The sequence below is a fragment of the Mustela erminea genome, chromosome 1 (genome assembly GCF_009829155.1).
Source record: "Mustela erminea isolate mMusErm1 chromosome 1, mMusErm1.Pri, whole genome shotgun sequence".
Classification (NCBI taxonomy): Eukaryota; Metazoa; Chordata; class Mammalia; order Carnivora; family Mustelidae; genus Mustela; species Mustela erminea.
In genome coordinates this window covers 17,644,681-17,659,825 of record NC_045614.1, presented here as the reverse complement: position 1 = coordinate 17,659,825, position 15,145 = coordinate 17,644,681, and the positions used below count along the sequence as shown (strand labels likewise).

Here is a 15,145-nt window from a genome sequence, read left to right as displayed (position 1 = left end):
TAATGCCAATTCATCGTACATAAAATAAAAATGTATTTTTTAAGATTTTTATTTATTTGGCAGAGAAAGATACAGCGAGAGAAGGACAAGTAGTGGGAGAGGGAGAAGCAGGCTTCCCGTGTAGCAGGGAGCCTGATGTGGGGCTCAATCCCAGTACCCCAGGATCATGACCTGAGCCAAAGGCAGACATTTAAAGACCGAGCCACCCAGGCACCTAAAAATATTTCAATTATGAGTGTTTTAATGTGGAAAAAAAAAATAAGTGTACTGTTACCTTCTTTATCTATTTTAAAACCCCCCCCCCGCCCCCACCCACCTCCCCATCCACATCTATCTTAACCTTGTGGTATGCACTGGAAACCTTGGTCCTCTTTACGGTCCTGGCCAGATGTTGACCCCGTACACACAGCTATGCTCTGTTTCCAGCCTATCGACAAACACCATTTCATTTAAATTTCACCTGAACTTCATCCTTTCCCAAATCCTGAAACAACGGCCTTTCCTTTGCTCCGTGAGGTCCCAGGACTCTACTGGTATGCTACTTCTCTCCTTGGCAATGAGTCAATAAACTTGATTTTGCCGAACTATAGGATTGTCCCTGGTGCTCTGAGGCTCACTGTGGTACACGAGAACTATATATAGTTACGTTAGATATAAATGCTATGGAAAAAAGAAAGCAGGGGTTAAGTGTTGGGGAAAGGACAGTTCGCAATTTAAACTGAATCGTCAGAGAAGGCCTCGAAGATTAGTATATCTGAGCAAAGACCTGGAACAAGTGGGGGATTTTTTAAATCTTCCGAGTGTCTGGGAGAACAGCATTCCAGGAGGGAGGCACAGTTGGTGCAAAAGCCCTCAGTGGGAGCATGCAAGGTGTGCTCCGATCACATTTTCACAGCGAGCCTACCTTGATAACCTCTTTAATTCCTAACCTATCCTTACCCACCGTTACCCCCTTACCCAGCTTGTGCTCCACCCCCCCCCCCAAGAACTCTTCCATACACAATCCCGTGATTATTACGTTTGTTTTCTGTCTTGTGAAAATGCGCGGGCATCCTCACCCAAATCGCTCCCTAAGTAGCCCGAACTTAGAGACTTGGGAGAACACACAGCAGGAGCTCGAGAGGTACGGGTGGAGGGGCTGACTGCACTGTCCCGAGGCCCGGGGCTGGGGAGAGAGCGAGGCCAAGGGAAGGCGGAAATGACTCGTCTCGCGGGCACTCGGAGACCACCGACCAGCAGGCCCACCCTCAAGAAGTCACCGCAGGATCTGCGCCCCGGCCCCTACCCCAGCCGGAAGGGCACCCTCGCGCGTGCGCCCGCAGCGCCCAGGTCCAGGCGCCCGCCTGATTGGCTGCGGCGGCGCCAGGAAGCGGTGTTGCGCGTGCGCGCTTCCTCCGCGCGGGCTCGAGTGGTGTGCAGCTCCCTGGTCTCTGTCGTCCCCGCCGCAGCCCCGACTCCCGGTCTGGGACAGTCGTGCCCAGAGCTCGGGATGTTCCCAGAACTCAATAACCTTCTCAACACCACCCCTGACAGGGCGGAGCAGGTAAGACGCCGCGCGGCGGGAAGGGGGCGGGCCCCGGAGCGTGGCGGAAGACCGCATCCCCGGATGAAGCGCATGTGGACTCTTGGGAAAGACGCGACGTCCGCGGGGCACCGAGGCGCCTGGGAGTTGTAGTCCGGGGAGGGCCGACGGGGAACCTGGGCTCGGCGCGGGCGCTTACGGAGGGTGGGTGTCTCTCAAAGTGCCTTGGAAGCTTGGCCGCCTCTGCATTGGTTTACGTTCCCAAACCTGTACCCGGGAGCCCTGGGCGTGCTCACTGGCTCCCGGCGCCCAGAGGAGGAGGTTGTCTTGAGAGTCGGGAGTTTGATTCTCCCCGTTTGCCAGGAGACTAGCTTCTCATTCGCCCGGAGTTTCTCTCTCTGGCCCTGCGGCATTGTGCAGGTCGCAGTGAACGCTGCTCCTCTTCCTACTCACGGTCTTCCAAGTTGCTCTCAGCCAGCGTCGGCTTCTGTCAAGTCGGCCTGGGGCACGACAGCTCCGCCACTTTGTTTTCTCCGCACTCCGGGGCATCCCGAAATTTTTCACATTTTAGCCCGGGGCTTACATCTTCCAGGAAACCAACCTGATTTATTTTACAAACTCTGTCCTCCCAAGAAAATGGAAAGCTCCACCAGGCAGCCAAGACACCATGTGTACCAGTCGGACCTTTTTAGGAACCTGTGGTGTCAGTTGCCCAAACCTGCAGATGGCACTGGCGACCTTCCTAGTTACCTCGGGCACCTCCAGAGTGCTCAGCCCAGGGCCGGAGTGGAGGAATGGGGGGTCAGAGTGGGCACCAGGAAATGACAGCACTAGAGGTAACCCTCAAGGTCTGATCGTGCAATTTTTCAAATTTTATAAGTGAAAGAAAACTCACAACATGAAAGTGTCCTATCAGATACCATTTGATCCCAACCTTCCCTTGGACGGGGAACTAGAGGCGGCTGGAGCAAGGCAGCCAGCCCCTGTGGAGTCCATCTTTAGATATAGTCTTTCCAGGACTTTCCATGACCAGAGCTCTCATCTAGGGCCACTGGGATGAGAACCTTGTTACTGGAGGTCTGCCAACTATTACTTCTCCCCTCTGCCCCCACCCTATTGGACAGAATTGGTATCAGAATTAGAAATAGGAATTAAGTTGGATCAGATTAGTTTTATGAACGCCCATTCCCATCTTGGCAGGCTGTGATTTTTATTCGATTCTGACAGTAAAAGCTTCTTTTGTTCAGGGTCTTGTTCTCCCCAGGACTGGTCCCTGAGGTACCACGGTGAATGAGGAAGATGAGGCACTTCATTCTGCTTGCCTTGGAGAAGTAGAAGCCGAGATATGCTTACCTATAACAAGTGATTTAATCAATCACTTTAAACAATCACTTCAAGTATTGTTTCTTTCCCTTGTTTTGACTTATTTCCTTTTTTTTTTTTTTGGTAATCCATGTGTGTGTCTCTGTGTGTATAAGATACTGACCTCTTTCCAGGGAGTCTAATTCACCTTTTTGTGTTCCTCTTAACTTTTAGGGGAAACTGACTCTACTCTGTGATGCCAAGACAGACGGCAGCTTCCTTGTGCACCACTTTCTCTCCTTCTACCTCAAAGGTACAGGATTCATTGATGTTGTAGAAAAAGAAACCTAAGACAAAACACAATGGGAATAGCGTTAACCAACAAGGGCTTTGGTGTTTGGGTAGCCAGATGGCTGTTTATTAGGTCATAGGTTACTTGACCGCCTTGCTCCCTGCCCATCCTCCCAAACGGTGGTACATACTCTCTGTATCCATGTCATATCTTCTCTTCTCCACCAAGCGTGTGTGCAGTCTCACGGAGACTCTTGTGGCCTCCTGATTTAGTTGCTCCTTGATCCTTGTGTACTTGAGGTCCTTAGGACCTGGATCCATTGACAAGTTGCCCGGGCAGGAGATGCTTCCTAAAGAACGTAGGGAGGGAAACTGTAGGGCCAGTGCAATTTATAGAAGCAGATTAGAAGAAGAAAACAGACGATGAAAAAGAGACTCATTTATCAACTGATTGCTTCTTGAGCCCCTGCTGAGCCAGGCCAAGATAGAGGGTAGACATTTGGCACTCTTAGTTGTAATAATTCACAGCTTTGAAAATTGTTTTCTTTTCCAGATGATGTTATTGTCCACACTGAAAGAGCAAGAGAATCTACGGTTAAATTATTAGAACTAATTGTGTTCCATAAGGTAGCTAGGGCCTAATAACTTCTTGGATATAAGACCAGTTTTTTTAAAAAAATTAGTTGTATTTCTGTATGCCAACAATAAACAGAAAACATTATTTATTTATTTGTTTGTTTGTTTTTAAAAGATTTTATTTATTTTTCAGGGAGAGATTGGAGAGCACAAGCACAAGCAGGGGGAGTGGCAGGCAGAGGGAGAAGCGGGCTCCCTGCTGAGCAAGGAACCTGATGTAGGATTCTACCCCAGGAACCTGGGATCAAAACCTGAGCCAAAGGCAGACCCCTAACTGACTAAGCCACCCACGCATCTTCAAATAGTGTTTTTTAAAAAGCACAGTTGGATGAGGCATCTGGATGGCTCAGTGGGTTAAGCCTCTGCCTTTGGCTCAGGTCATGATCTCAGAGTCCTAGGATCGTGCCCCACATTGTGCTCTCTGCTCAGTGGGGAGCCTGCTTCCCCCTCTTTCTCTGCCTGCCTCTCTGCCTACTTATGATCATTCTCTCTATCAAATAAATAAAAATCTTAAAAAACAAACAAACAAACCACAATTGGTTTAAAATAGAACAAAGTAAGGTATACCTAGTAGTACACGTAACAGAATTACATCTCAGGTTCGATGAAATAAGACATATATGAGAAAATGTGCGTCTTAGAATGAAATTGGGTATGTCATATTGCAAGGCCCCTTGAGTCTGTCTAGACCTGCCCCAGTGCTTTTGTTTCCAGAAGTATGAACTAGATGAGAGTGATTGTAAGTGAAGACTTCACTAAAAATCTGTTTGCTTTGTTTTCTAGCTAATTGTAAAGTCTGCTTTGTGGCACTCGTCCAGTCCTTCAGTCACTACAATATCGTGGGAAGGAAGTTGGTAAATATTGTAGACCTCCGAGGTGCAGTCCCTGAGTATGTGGGTCATGCCGGTGTGAGTGGGGCCAAGGCTGGTCTCCCCTCTCTGGGTTCTAGAGAACTTAGCAAGAGAGTGACTAAGGAAATCACAGGGTGCTGAACCCCTTATCTGAAGGGCTAAGGCAACATCTCTTCCTGTTTTATTAATTTAGTTTATAGAACCACATCTGTTGTTAATCCAGTGCAACTCTACTGACTCTGGACCAGTTACGATTCTCTCCTTCTAGTGTGGGCTTTAATCTTAGTTTTGCTGAGTTGAAGATCACAGCTTGTTCTACCCCCAAACTGAGTGCCTCCTGTCTTTCTCTCAGTTTAGAGCTTACATCTCCCCGGTTGCGGGAAGAGGTGCTTTTGTCACCAGCTCCTTATCTTATCTTGGCCTGTCCCTCATCTTAATCGATGCAGGCAGGAAAGAATAAGATGGCCAAGAGGCTGGTGAACTTTCTGGCCTAACCTAGGCCATCACCCCTGACCTGTGACTGTGGGGGCTTACTGTTTTCCATTTTTGTTTTTGTTTTTGGTCTTGTTTTGTTTTTAGTAGGCCCGCCTCAGAGAGGGAAAGAAGCAGGCCACTCATTAGCAGCAATGTATTGAAATGTCAGTTTTCCTACTGGGCCATGTCACCGCCTGATGTCACTGTGTTGGGGAGAAACAAATGAGAGCATAAGAGGAGGGTAGACTCTTTCCCATCCTCTGCAGAGAAAGAAGTTGTTCCTGTGTTAGAGGTCAGAGCATGAGCTCAGAGAGAGCAGTCATGTTAAGAACATGTTACAGGGGCACCTGGGTGGCTCAGTGGGTTAAAGCCTCTGCCTTCGGCTCAGGTCATGATCCCAGGGTCCTGGGATCAAGCCCCACATCGGGCTCTTTGCTCAGCAGAGAGCCTGCTTTCTCCTCTCTCTCTGCCTGCCTCTCTGCCTACTTGTAATCTCTGTCTGTCAAATAAATAAATAAAATCTTTAAAAAAAAAAAAAAAAAAGAACATGTTACATTCCACGTCTGTGAAGCATGTCTCTGTAACCCTAGCATCTGTGTTTCTGGATGAGAAATCAACGTTCGCTAGTGTCCAGATTGGTACCTTTGAGTTGTCGTCGACACAGCAGGACTGGCACACACAGCACTGGGCACATGGAGGGCTGGAGCGTGAGCCTCCGTGCTCTGGGTGTGTTGCTGAACTGCCGTTAGCGGAACGGTAATGAGCGAGAGCAGAGGTGACGAGCAGGAGTCTTTCTGTCTGCCAGGGTCACTGTGGGGCTGATGGCACTGCTTAGTGGAGGGCACCAGGGTGTGAATGAACACTTGAGACTTGGCCTAGGGGCATGAGGAGTCTCTAGAGAGTTCCAGGTGACCTGTTTCTGCACAGATAGAGCAGCGGGCTGCCTATCTAGATTATATCCATCTTTGGGAGTTTGTCGAAATTCAGATCGTTGGGCGCTGCCTGCAGATCTTCTGGTTCTGGAAGTCTGGAGTGGCGCTCCGGGATCTGCCTTATAATTGGGTGACTTAAGAGCTTCTTAGTCAGCTAGGTCATGAAGAGCCCTATTGAGAAGTTCTGGTCTAGGGGCCCCTGGCTGGCTCATTCCATGACCTCTTGATCCTTGAGGGATCAAGAGCCCCATATCAGGTATAGAGATTATTTTTTAAAATAAACAAACTTAAAAAAAAGAAAAGGGCTGATCTAGAGCAGGGGTTGACCCATCTGTTTATGTATCGTGTGTGGCTTCCCTCACTCTACAGAGCTGAGGAGTAATAGCACAGATCGTGGCCCGCAAAGCCTATGTTGCCACCTCCGTTGTCCACCTCCGAACTAGTGCGTCAGGAGTTCGTGTCGCCCTAGCTCTCGTGGGAGTGCCGCCTCTGAGAAGAGGAAGGAGAAGGAGAGCCTGCTGCTGATGAGATCGTCCTCTGTGGCCAGCAGCCTGGCAGTCGGTCTGAGAGCTGTGTTACTGAGAACCTCAGAGCCCCGCTGAGGTCCTGTGCCGCTGAGGCGCACCTGACAGGGTTTGTGAGGTCCAGAGCCAGCATCTGGCCCTTTCTTCTGCAGCCAGCACTTTTCAGACCTTGGTCATTCTCCCACCATTTTTTTTTTTAAAGATTTTATTTATTTATTTGACAGACAGAGATCACAAGTAGGCAGAGAGGCAGGCAGAGAAAGAGAGAGAGGGAAGCAGGCTCTCTGCTGAGCAGAGAGCCCGATGTGGGGCTCGATCCCAGGACCCTGAGATCATGACCTGAGCCGAAGGCAGTGGCTTTAAGCCACCCAGGTGCCCACTCCCACCATTTTACTGTCATTATTATCGTTTCTAAATGTGCTTAACTTGGCAAATACGTACATTTGAAGAGTTTATGATAGACTTCATGATACTGTTGCAAATTAAAGCCAAGTATTGAGCCATGATGAAAACAGACGTGTAAGCAAAACGTCAGTTCTTTGCGAAGTGACCATTAAATATAAAGGCACAGTGGGGCTGGTGGGTTGGGGACACCCAGTGGAAAGAAGGCACGGGCCCCAACCAAAGGTGGACAGCTGCACGTTTACAGGGCTTAGAATGTGTCCTGTGCCCTCTTGTGAGCTGGAGTCTGGCCGCTGGGGTGGGTTCGCCTGCAAGGCACCGTGATTCACTCTCCCGTGTTGTTTAGGGTGTCAGCCTGACTGCGGCCCGGGAATGTGGGCAGCTTGTGTTCCTCGAGGGACTTAAGTCTTCGGTGGATGTCTTCTTCCGGGCTCAGGCAGAGCCACACCCCCTGCAGTTCCTCAGGTCAGTTAGCCCCCACCCCTGCCCAGAAGTACCCAGTGGGTGGGGGGGACCCAGATCAGGCTTGCTCTGTGATTCCTTGTCCCTGGCATGTGGCATGTGAGGGGACGGAGCTGCCTCCAGAAGGCAGACGCTTCCCTGATGTTGTGGCTTCATCAGAGAGCCCTTGGCTCATGGACCTCATGGGCCAGAGGGCGTATGGCTGACCCAAAAGTTATAGAAAGCGTTATTTGCTGGGAGTATGGCAGAACAGTATGTTTTTTCCAACCCTGGCTCAGAGCCTTAGCACACACCTTTGTTCTGTTTTTGGCTCGATATACAGGGCTCAGCAAAGTACGGCCTGTGGGTCAGCTACCTGTTTTTGTAGATAAAGGTGTTTTTTTTTTTAATTTTATATTTTTATTTATTTGAGAGAGAGATCACAAGTAGGCAGAGAGGCTGGCAGGCGGTGGGGAAGCAGGCTCCCCGCTGAGTAGAGAGCCTGATGCGGGGCTCGATCCCAAGACCCTGAGATCATGACCTAAGCCGAAGGCAGAGGCTTAACCCACTGAGCCACCCAGGTGCCCCTGTAGATAAAGTTTTATTAGAATAGCTGCATTCCCTCGTTTGCATATTGTCCTGGCTGTTTTGCGCTCCAGCGGCAGGGTTGAGTTGCTGAGGCAGACACCATAGGACCCACAAGCCTCAAATTTTACTGTTGCCCTTTAAGAAAAGATCTGTTGACCCTGGGTTTGCTATTCTGAGACTGGTTTTCCTGTTTCTTGTCCTTTGTGAGTGTCAGACATAAACACAGCTCTGTGCAGACCCCCCACGTGGCTGCTCTCCTTTGCCCCACAAGGGAGGCCCTGCTTGAGCTCTCCCCGCCTCGCACAAGACCGGGCCTCGTGCAGTGGCTGGAAGGCGGTGTAGAGTCAGAAGGCCCCGTGCCCCGACCCTGTGCGTGTGATCTTGCCCATAGCCTTTACCATCTCCGAACCTGGGTGTCTTCTTCTGAATGATGGGCCTGGTTACACTTCACCCCCCAGGCTGTGGGAAGTTGCTGTCCTTGCTGTTCGTGGAGCTCAGACCTGGGGTGTGGGCTGGTGCCTAGGCCCTGTGCTCTGGTGCTTTTTTGAGCCTCTGTTGCTGGGAGGTGTCCGCCCCGGGTAGACACTGGGGAGGCTTGTTCAGAAACAGGCGGAATCTGTTTGGTACACAAACAGCCCTTAGACCTTGGTCCCTCACCGCTAGGTCACCTGAATTGCTGTTTAGTTTTTTGTCCCCATGACGGCCTCCCGGGAAGGCTTCTCCTGCCTGCCTAATCCAGGTTAATCTTCCGATGCTTTAGCTCTTAGGTGGAGGGGTGGCATGGTGTCTCGTTAGGGAGGCTGTTTATTTTGTGTCCCCCAGTGCTTTGTACCTCCTAGGCCTCAAAGAGTGTTTGAAGTACAGCCCGCTCGTGTGTGCACGCATACCTTTTCTTTCCAGCCAGATCAGGAACCCCTTTGGCCGAGGCCTGTGATCCAGTTCTTTGCCTCCCCTCTGCCTGTTCCTGTGAGGCTTCTCGGTCCCAGATAAACATTCGTAGAGAGAGAACTCGCTAATGAGTTGTGCTTGATGTTCCAGGGAGGCCGATGTGGGGAACCTGCAGCCCCTGTATGAGTTTGTCCGAGAGGCTCTGAAGCCCATGGAGGACGGACAGGCCGCCTGGAGGTACCCGGTCCTGCTGGTGGACGACCTCAGTGTGCTGCTGAGCCTGGGCCTGGGGGCAGTGGCTGTGTTGGACTTCATGCACTACTGCAGAGTTGCTGTGTGCTGGGAACAAAAGGTATTGATCGGCCTGCTCTTTGTGCTCCCGCCTCTGACCTCCATGGGCCCAGGTGGGTCCACACCTCCCTTGCTTGCGGTGCTCTTTCTTGTGGATTCACCTTGGGGTTTGGCTTTATGCTGGTAGGCCCAGAAATCTTTTGGTCTACCATCCTCCACTCCCCTACTTGCCACTGTTAAAAAATAAGGGCCTCCAAATGAAAAGGTTGACCGGTACTGTCTTGACGGTAGCCGGTCGTGTGTGGTACTACAGCAGTCCTAGCTCCGGCACACGTTGCTTCATGTCCTGGGAGAAGTCATTGTCACTCTGCATGGACTTTGAAGATCAGTTAAGGTATAAACTGCTGTAAAAGAATTGTGAGATGTGATGCAAGTATAGGACATAACTGTTAACTGTCAAATGATGAGGCAAAAATGGGGATTTTGCCAACACAGAGCAATGGGAGTAGACCCATCTATATGATATAGGAATGGCTTCGGTGCCTGCCTCACGGGAACCCAAAGGCAGGAGTTTAGTGACACGAAGTTTGCAACACACCCACACAGCATCTGGCTCCCGGCGGCCGTTCTTCAGCATGTGATGGTGCCCCTGGCAGGTGCCTGTGGCCCTCAGCGCCGTGCGGTCAGGCCGCGGTGCTGGGCAGAGGGTGAGGTGAGCTAGTGGAGTCAGCCAGGGCTGTATGTTCTCAGCAGGGCATGTTGAACCCTCCTGTGCAAGGGCCTGCCTGGCAGCCAGGCTCGGGGGAACTCCAGGGACCACAGGGCCGCAGTCACAGGCGCCCTGAGCCCGGCAACAGAGAGAACGGGAGGAGGAGGGACCGGAAGGGGCGTGGAGGGAGCGATCAGCCACATGGCGGCAGGCATACTGCCTGCAGCTTAGCTTGCTCTGTGGCCTGCTGCTACCCTCGGTTTGGAAAAGTACCTCTTTCAATTCAAAAAGTAAAACTTGAGAATAGTTTAAGAAAGAAAAAAGTAAGTAGCACAAAGAGTAGTACAAAGTAGCGGTCTCTTCCCCCACGTGGATCCCGAGAGTCTGTGCAATTGTGAACATGTTTTATGTAGTGTGTGTGTTTCCTGTTGTCGTGTGTTTTTCTTCCCGTCGCTGGTCACCTGCCATGCCATTTCATAACACACCTGTATTTTGGTGTCTGTTGCCTAAGAACGGAACACTTGAGTCTGCTTTCTTCTTTTTTTTTTTTTTTTTTTAAGATTTTATTTATTTATTTGACAGACAGAGATCACAAGTAGGCAGAGAGGCAGGCAGAGAGAGGAGGAAGCAGGCTCCCTGCTGAGCAGAGAGCCCAATGCGGGGCTCGATCCTAAGACCCTGGGATCATGACCTGAGCCGAAGGCAGAGGCTTTAACCCACTGAGCCACCTAGGCACCCCTGCTTTCTTCTTTTTAACGACTGGAGAGTGTGCCTCTGAAAGGACTTACAGCGTAGCCCCTTCAGCGGGTCGATCTCCCCCTGTGGTTCTGGTTGGCCAGCTCCTGCCTGCCCTTCTGCCTCTGCTCACGTGCCGCCATCTCCTGACCCTCTCTGCTGGGCCAGATAGGGTGCCTCTTCCTGGGCTCCCTCAGGCCCCCATGCTGCCTTTTCTCCTGGCCTGTGTCCTGTGTCATCTCCAGGCCCACACCACTGCCCTCTGATCTCCGCTGCGGTCTGGCCCGTGCTGAGCACTCAGGAGCCGCGGACCGGAAGAACGGGAGCCTGGCAGAAAGGCGGCACTTTCTGCTAACATGGAGGACCACAGGCCAAGCTGAGCTTAGTTTAAGAGGGATTGAGCTGGTTGGATGTGCTGGCGAGGCTGGAATTAGGGTCTTGGAGCGTAAGCAGGCCTCCTTCCTAGCCCCAGCAGTAGCGTGGAGGCTGATCAGGGTGAAGACGTGTAGGGGATTGGAGGCCCTGAAAGCCCGGGGCCCCGCGATGGCCCTGACTAGAGGAGCAGCTTCTCAACTTGACTCTCTATTGCAGGGAAACATCGTGGCCCTGGTACATGACAGTGGAGACGCTGAGGACGAGGAGAATGACATCCTCTTGAATGGCCTTAGTCACCAGAGCCACCTGATCCTGCGGGCCGAGGGCCTGGCTACGGGCTTCTGCAGGGATGTGCATGGGCAGGTGCGCAGGGGCTCATGGGGCACAAGTTACTGCTTCTGTGCCGGAGCCGAGGCCTTATGTGGGATGGTGTCGGGCCCTAGGGGTTGTTGGGTTGGGGCGTTCCTTCGGGTACAAGGGAAACCTCAGGAGTCGTGTGAATGCAAGACAGAGTCTGTTCCAGATGGGGCTAGCCTCACACAGCGGTGCACATTTTCCACAGTGGTCCCATTTGTGCCCGAAGTGGGACTTCTAAAAAGGAGACCGCCATCTGGAGCAGAATTCTGCTGTCCGGCAGCGGAAGGCCTCTGCAGGGCCACAGCAGGCTTGGTATACTCGGCAGTGCTGCTCCTTTTAAGCTACAGACCTGGGAGGACCATCCCCGTGGCTGGGGGTGCTGCCACCCCGCTGCTGCCTCTGACCAGAATGTTTGAGAACTCGGGCAGAAGCTTAGAGTCCTGTCTTGGGAAGGACCCCACCCAAGGGGTTCTACCCCCACCCAAGGGGTTCTCTGCCTTCTAGAACTTCTGTCTCGGAATATCCCCCAAAGCCCCTGCCACGGCTTCCAGGTTACCTTGACATTGACCACTCTCGACGCATTAAGCATGGGTGAGAGTTTTGGCCCAGAGTTAGAAAAGAAAAGAAAAGGGCAAGCCCAGGGATGCTGTGTTGGTGGCACCTATGTGCACCGTGTGAGCAAAGGGTTCAGAGGAGGTTCTCTGAGGCCAGGCCCCCAGAGCGTTCTCACATGCCTAGCATTGAGACATCATCAGAATAAACGTCTAGCCTTCCTGAGCCTGATTGAATGTACTGACTCTCATGAGCTGATTTTCAGAATCAGGGTAGCCAACAAAACCACACATAGAAAAAAAGACCAAAAGAGAAAATAAAAACACTTAAGTGGTTTTTCCCTGGAGGGCTGTTTTTCTTTTTCCTTCTCTTACACATTTTCTGTAACGAGCAGATATCACTCCTAGACCGAAGGGTTAGTTTTAGTTAGCTGGTAATAAGCTTTGTTTCCGAAGTGGGTCGCATGGCTGCGTGGCATGTGACTGGGACCCCCTGCAGGCCTCGGTCGCCGGGGGTGGAGGAGGCAGGGACGTGGGAGCTCTGCTTCTCTTTCATTCTTCTCCTTGTCCCTGTAGCTGAGGATCCTCTGGCGGACACCATCACAGCCTGCGGCCCAGCGGGACCGGAGCCTCACTTACCAGTACAAGATACAGGACAAAAGTGTGTCCTTTTTTGCCAAAGGAATGTCTCCTGCTGTTCTGTGACCTGATTGAGGAGCACATGGAGTGACCCTGGACCATTTTCGGATGTGAAAGATAGAGCGATGGGTCAGAATGGACCTGTACACCTTTGAAGTGGCATTTCAGCCTGGACCGGCAGCCCCGCTGCGGTGCAGGGCAGCGGAATGGGGCCGTGATGGACGCCCTCGTTCCCCAGGGGCCTGGGCAGAAAACGCAGAGGGAGTGGTAACCCAGCCTCTGCAGAGAGAAACGCCACATGTCGAACCTGGGTGAAAATGGTGCTGGGAGCCTCTCCTTAAATACTCTTAAATATGCTTTCGCCTCGACCACCCAGCGTGGGTATGAATGTACCAGCTAGGAGATGGTCCCGGGTGGCAGGCACCCGAGGGACGCCGTGGGTAATCGTGGCTGGCATGAGGAGAGCCCCATATCTTGGCTTCCTTGTGATGGGCTGTCACATTTCATTTTTACTTGCATCCTGCAGAGGTATTTGCCCTTCAGTCCGGTAAGAAAACCAGTTTAAAGAGGCTTGGCAGTGCACTCAAGGCTGGAGAGCAGCTGTAGGCACCAAAGCCTGACTGAAGTCTGCACTTGCTGACCGAGCCTCCCAGAAACCAGGGGCGCCACTCGGTTCACGGCTTCACTCCCTCCTGGTTGTGGGGTCCCTGGCACGTGATGCTTCCTGGCTTGGTGAGAGGGGTAAGGAGTGTTCTTGCTGCCAGGAGGGATGGGGCCTTGGCAGGTTGCTGCCTCCCTCACCTGCGAAGACCAAAGAGGTGAGCTCTAGCCCCAGTGTCCCATAGATGCCCGTCAGTCAAGATGGGCGCAGGGTAGACCCCAGGGGCAGTCCCTTAAAGTGTGTACATTTTTATTGTATGCAGATTATACCGCAATGAATTTGATTTTAAAAATAAAATGAAACAAGAACACTGCTCTGCAGGGACTGAGGAAATTTATATCCGTTTTTAAAATTCCACTTCTCACATTTTTTAGTTTTTGTAAAAGGGAACAATTCATTACTCCTCCCCTCAAGTCATACCGTTGTGTTGGTTATCCTACTAATAACCAGTAATAGTAGCTACTTTTCTTCCCAAAATGTCACAGACCTGATAGAATATTTGAAAATTATGGTTATTGAACAATCTAATGATTCTTTTATGAATACTCTTCAGTATTAATACCAGCTTCATCTGAGCTACAGTTCTGAATGGGCATGGCACCCTGAATCTTTTTTTATATGAATGTTGTTATTCTGTTTTTTCACTTAATTTATAATTTAAATTCACAAATTTACTTAATTCACTTAATTAACTTCACTTAATTAATTTGTAAATTAATTAAATTTTTTATATAAGATTTTATTCATTTGAGGGGGGGAGCACAAGCTGAGGGGAGGGGTCGAGGGAGAGGGAGAAGCAGGCTCCCCACTTAGCAGGGAGCCCGACTCGGGCCTCTGTCCTAGGACCCCGGGATCATGACCTGAGCCAAAGGTAGATGCTCAACTGACAGAGCCACTCAGGTGTCCCTGAGTTCACTATATTTTAACATTTAATGGTTATTGAGCATTTTATGGTGTCATTATCCTAATTTGCTCAGCTATTCTCTGAGGATAGGTTCTGGGATTTGTAATTATAAATTGTGTTACAAATACTATTTTACTATTTTTAATCTCATTAAAGATGTTATTTTGGGGGCATCTGGGTGCTCAATTGGTTAAGCATCTCCCTTCAACTCGGGTCATGATGCTAGGGTCCTGGGATCAAACCCCACATCAGGCTCCCTGCTCAGTGGCAAGTCTGCTTCTCCCTTTCCTTCTGCCCTTCCCCACTGTTCATACTTTATCTCTGCCCTCTTCAAATAAATAAAATCTTTTTTTTTTTTAAGATTTTATTTATTTATTTGACAGAGAGAAATCACAAGTAGATGGAGAGGCAGGCAGAGAGAGAGAGGGAAGCAGGCTCCCTGCTGAGCAGAGAGCCCGACGCGGGACTCGATCCCAGGACCCTGAGAGCATGACCCGAGCCGAAGGCAGCGGCTTAACCCACTGAGCCACCCAGGTGCCCCAAATAAATAAAATCTTAAAAAAAAAAATTATATTGGGCGCCTGGGTGGCTCAGTGGGTTAAGCCTCTGCCTTCGGCTCAGGTCGTGATCTTGGGGTCCTGGGATCGAGTCCCACATTGGGCTCTCTGCTTGGCGGGGATCCTGCTTCCTCTTCCCTCTCCCTCTCTCTCTCTCTCTCACCTACTGTGATCTCTCTGTCAAATAAATAAAATCTTTTTTAAAAAATTATAAAGAAAAAAAATTATAAAGATTTTGTTTTTAAGCAATCTCTGTCCCCAACATGGGGCTCGAACTGAAAACCCTGAAATTGAGAGTCGCATGCTCCAACTGAGCCAGCCAGGTGCCCTAGGAATTTTATATACTATACCTTTTTGAAGGTGTGATAAATACTTGTTTCCTGAGAACATTCATACAGTCATTCAACAAATATTAAGCACCTTCTATGTGGCAGGCTGCTGTAGGCACTGAGGGTATGACCATACAGAGCAGGTCTCTGCCTGCAAGAAATTGAGAAGTAATCTATGTAGAGTTA

At 50.5% G+C, this 15,145-nt stretch overlaps 1 protein-coding gene across 1 annotated transcript; it reads left to right on the top strand.

Moving 5' to 3' along the window:
• The first annotated feature begins 1,352 nt into the window (after positions 1 to 1,352).
• Positions 1,353 to 13,483, top strand: ELP6 (elongator acetyltransferase complex subunit 6). Its single transcript, XM_032318178.1, has 7 exons — positions 1,353 to 1,543; positions 3,059 to 3,137; positions 4,535 to 4,605; positions 7,281 to 7,399; positions 9,002 to 9,203; positions 11,178 to 11,324; positions 12,446 to 13,483. The coding sequence occupies exons 1-7, from the start codon at positions 1,490 to 1,492 to the stop codon at positions 12,572 to 12,574; spliced, it is 801 nt and encodes a 266-aa protein (XP_032174069.1). The 5' UTR covers positions 1,353 to 1,489; the 3' UTR covers positions 12,575 to 13,483.
• Positions 13,484 to 15,145: the final 1,662 nt, after the last annotated feature.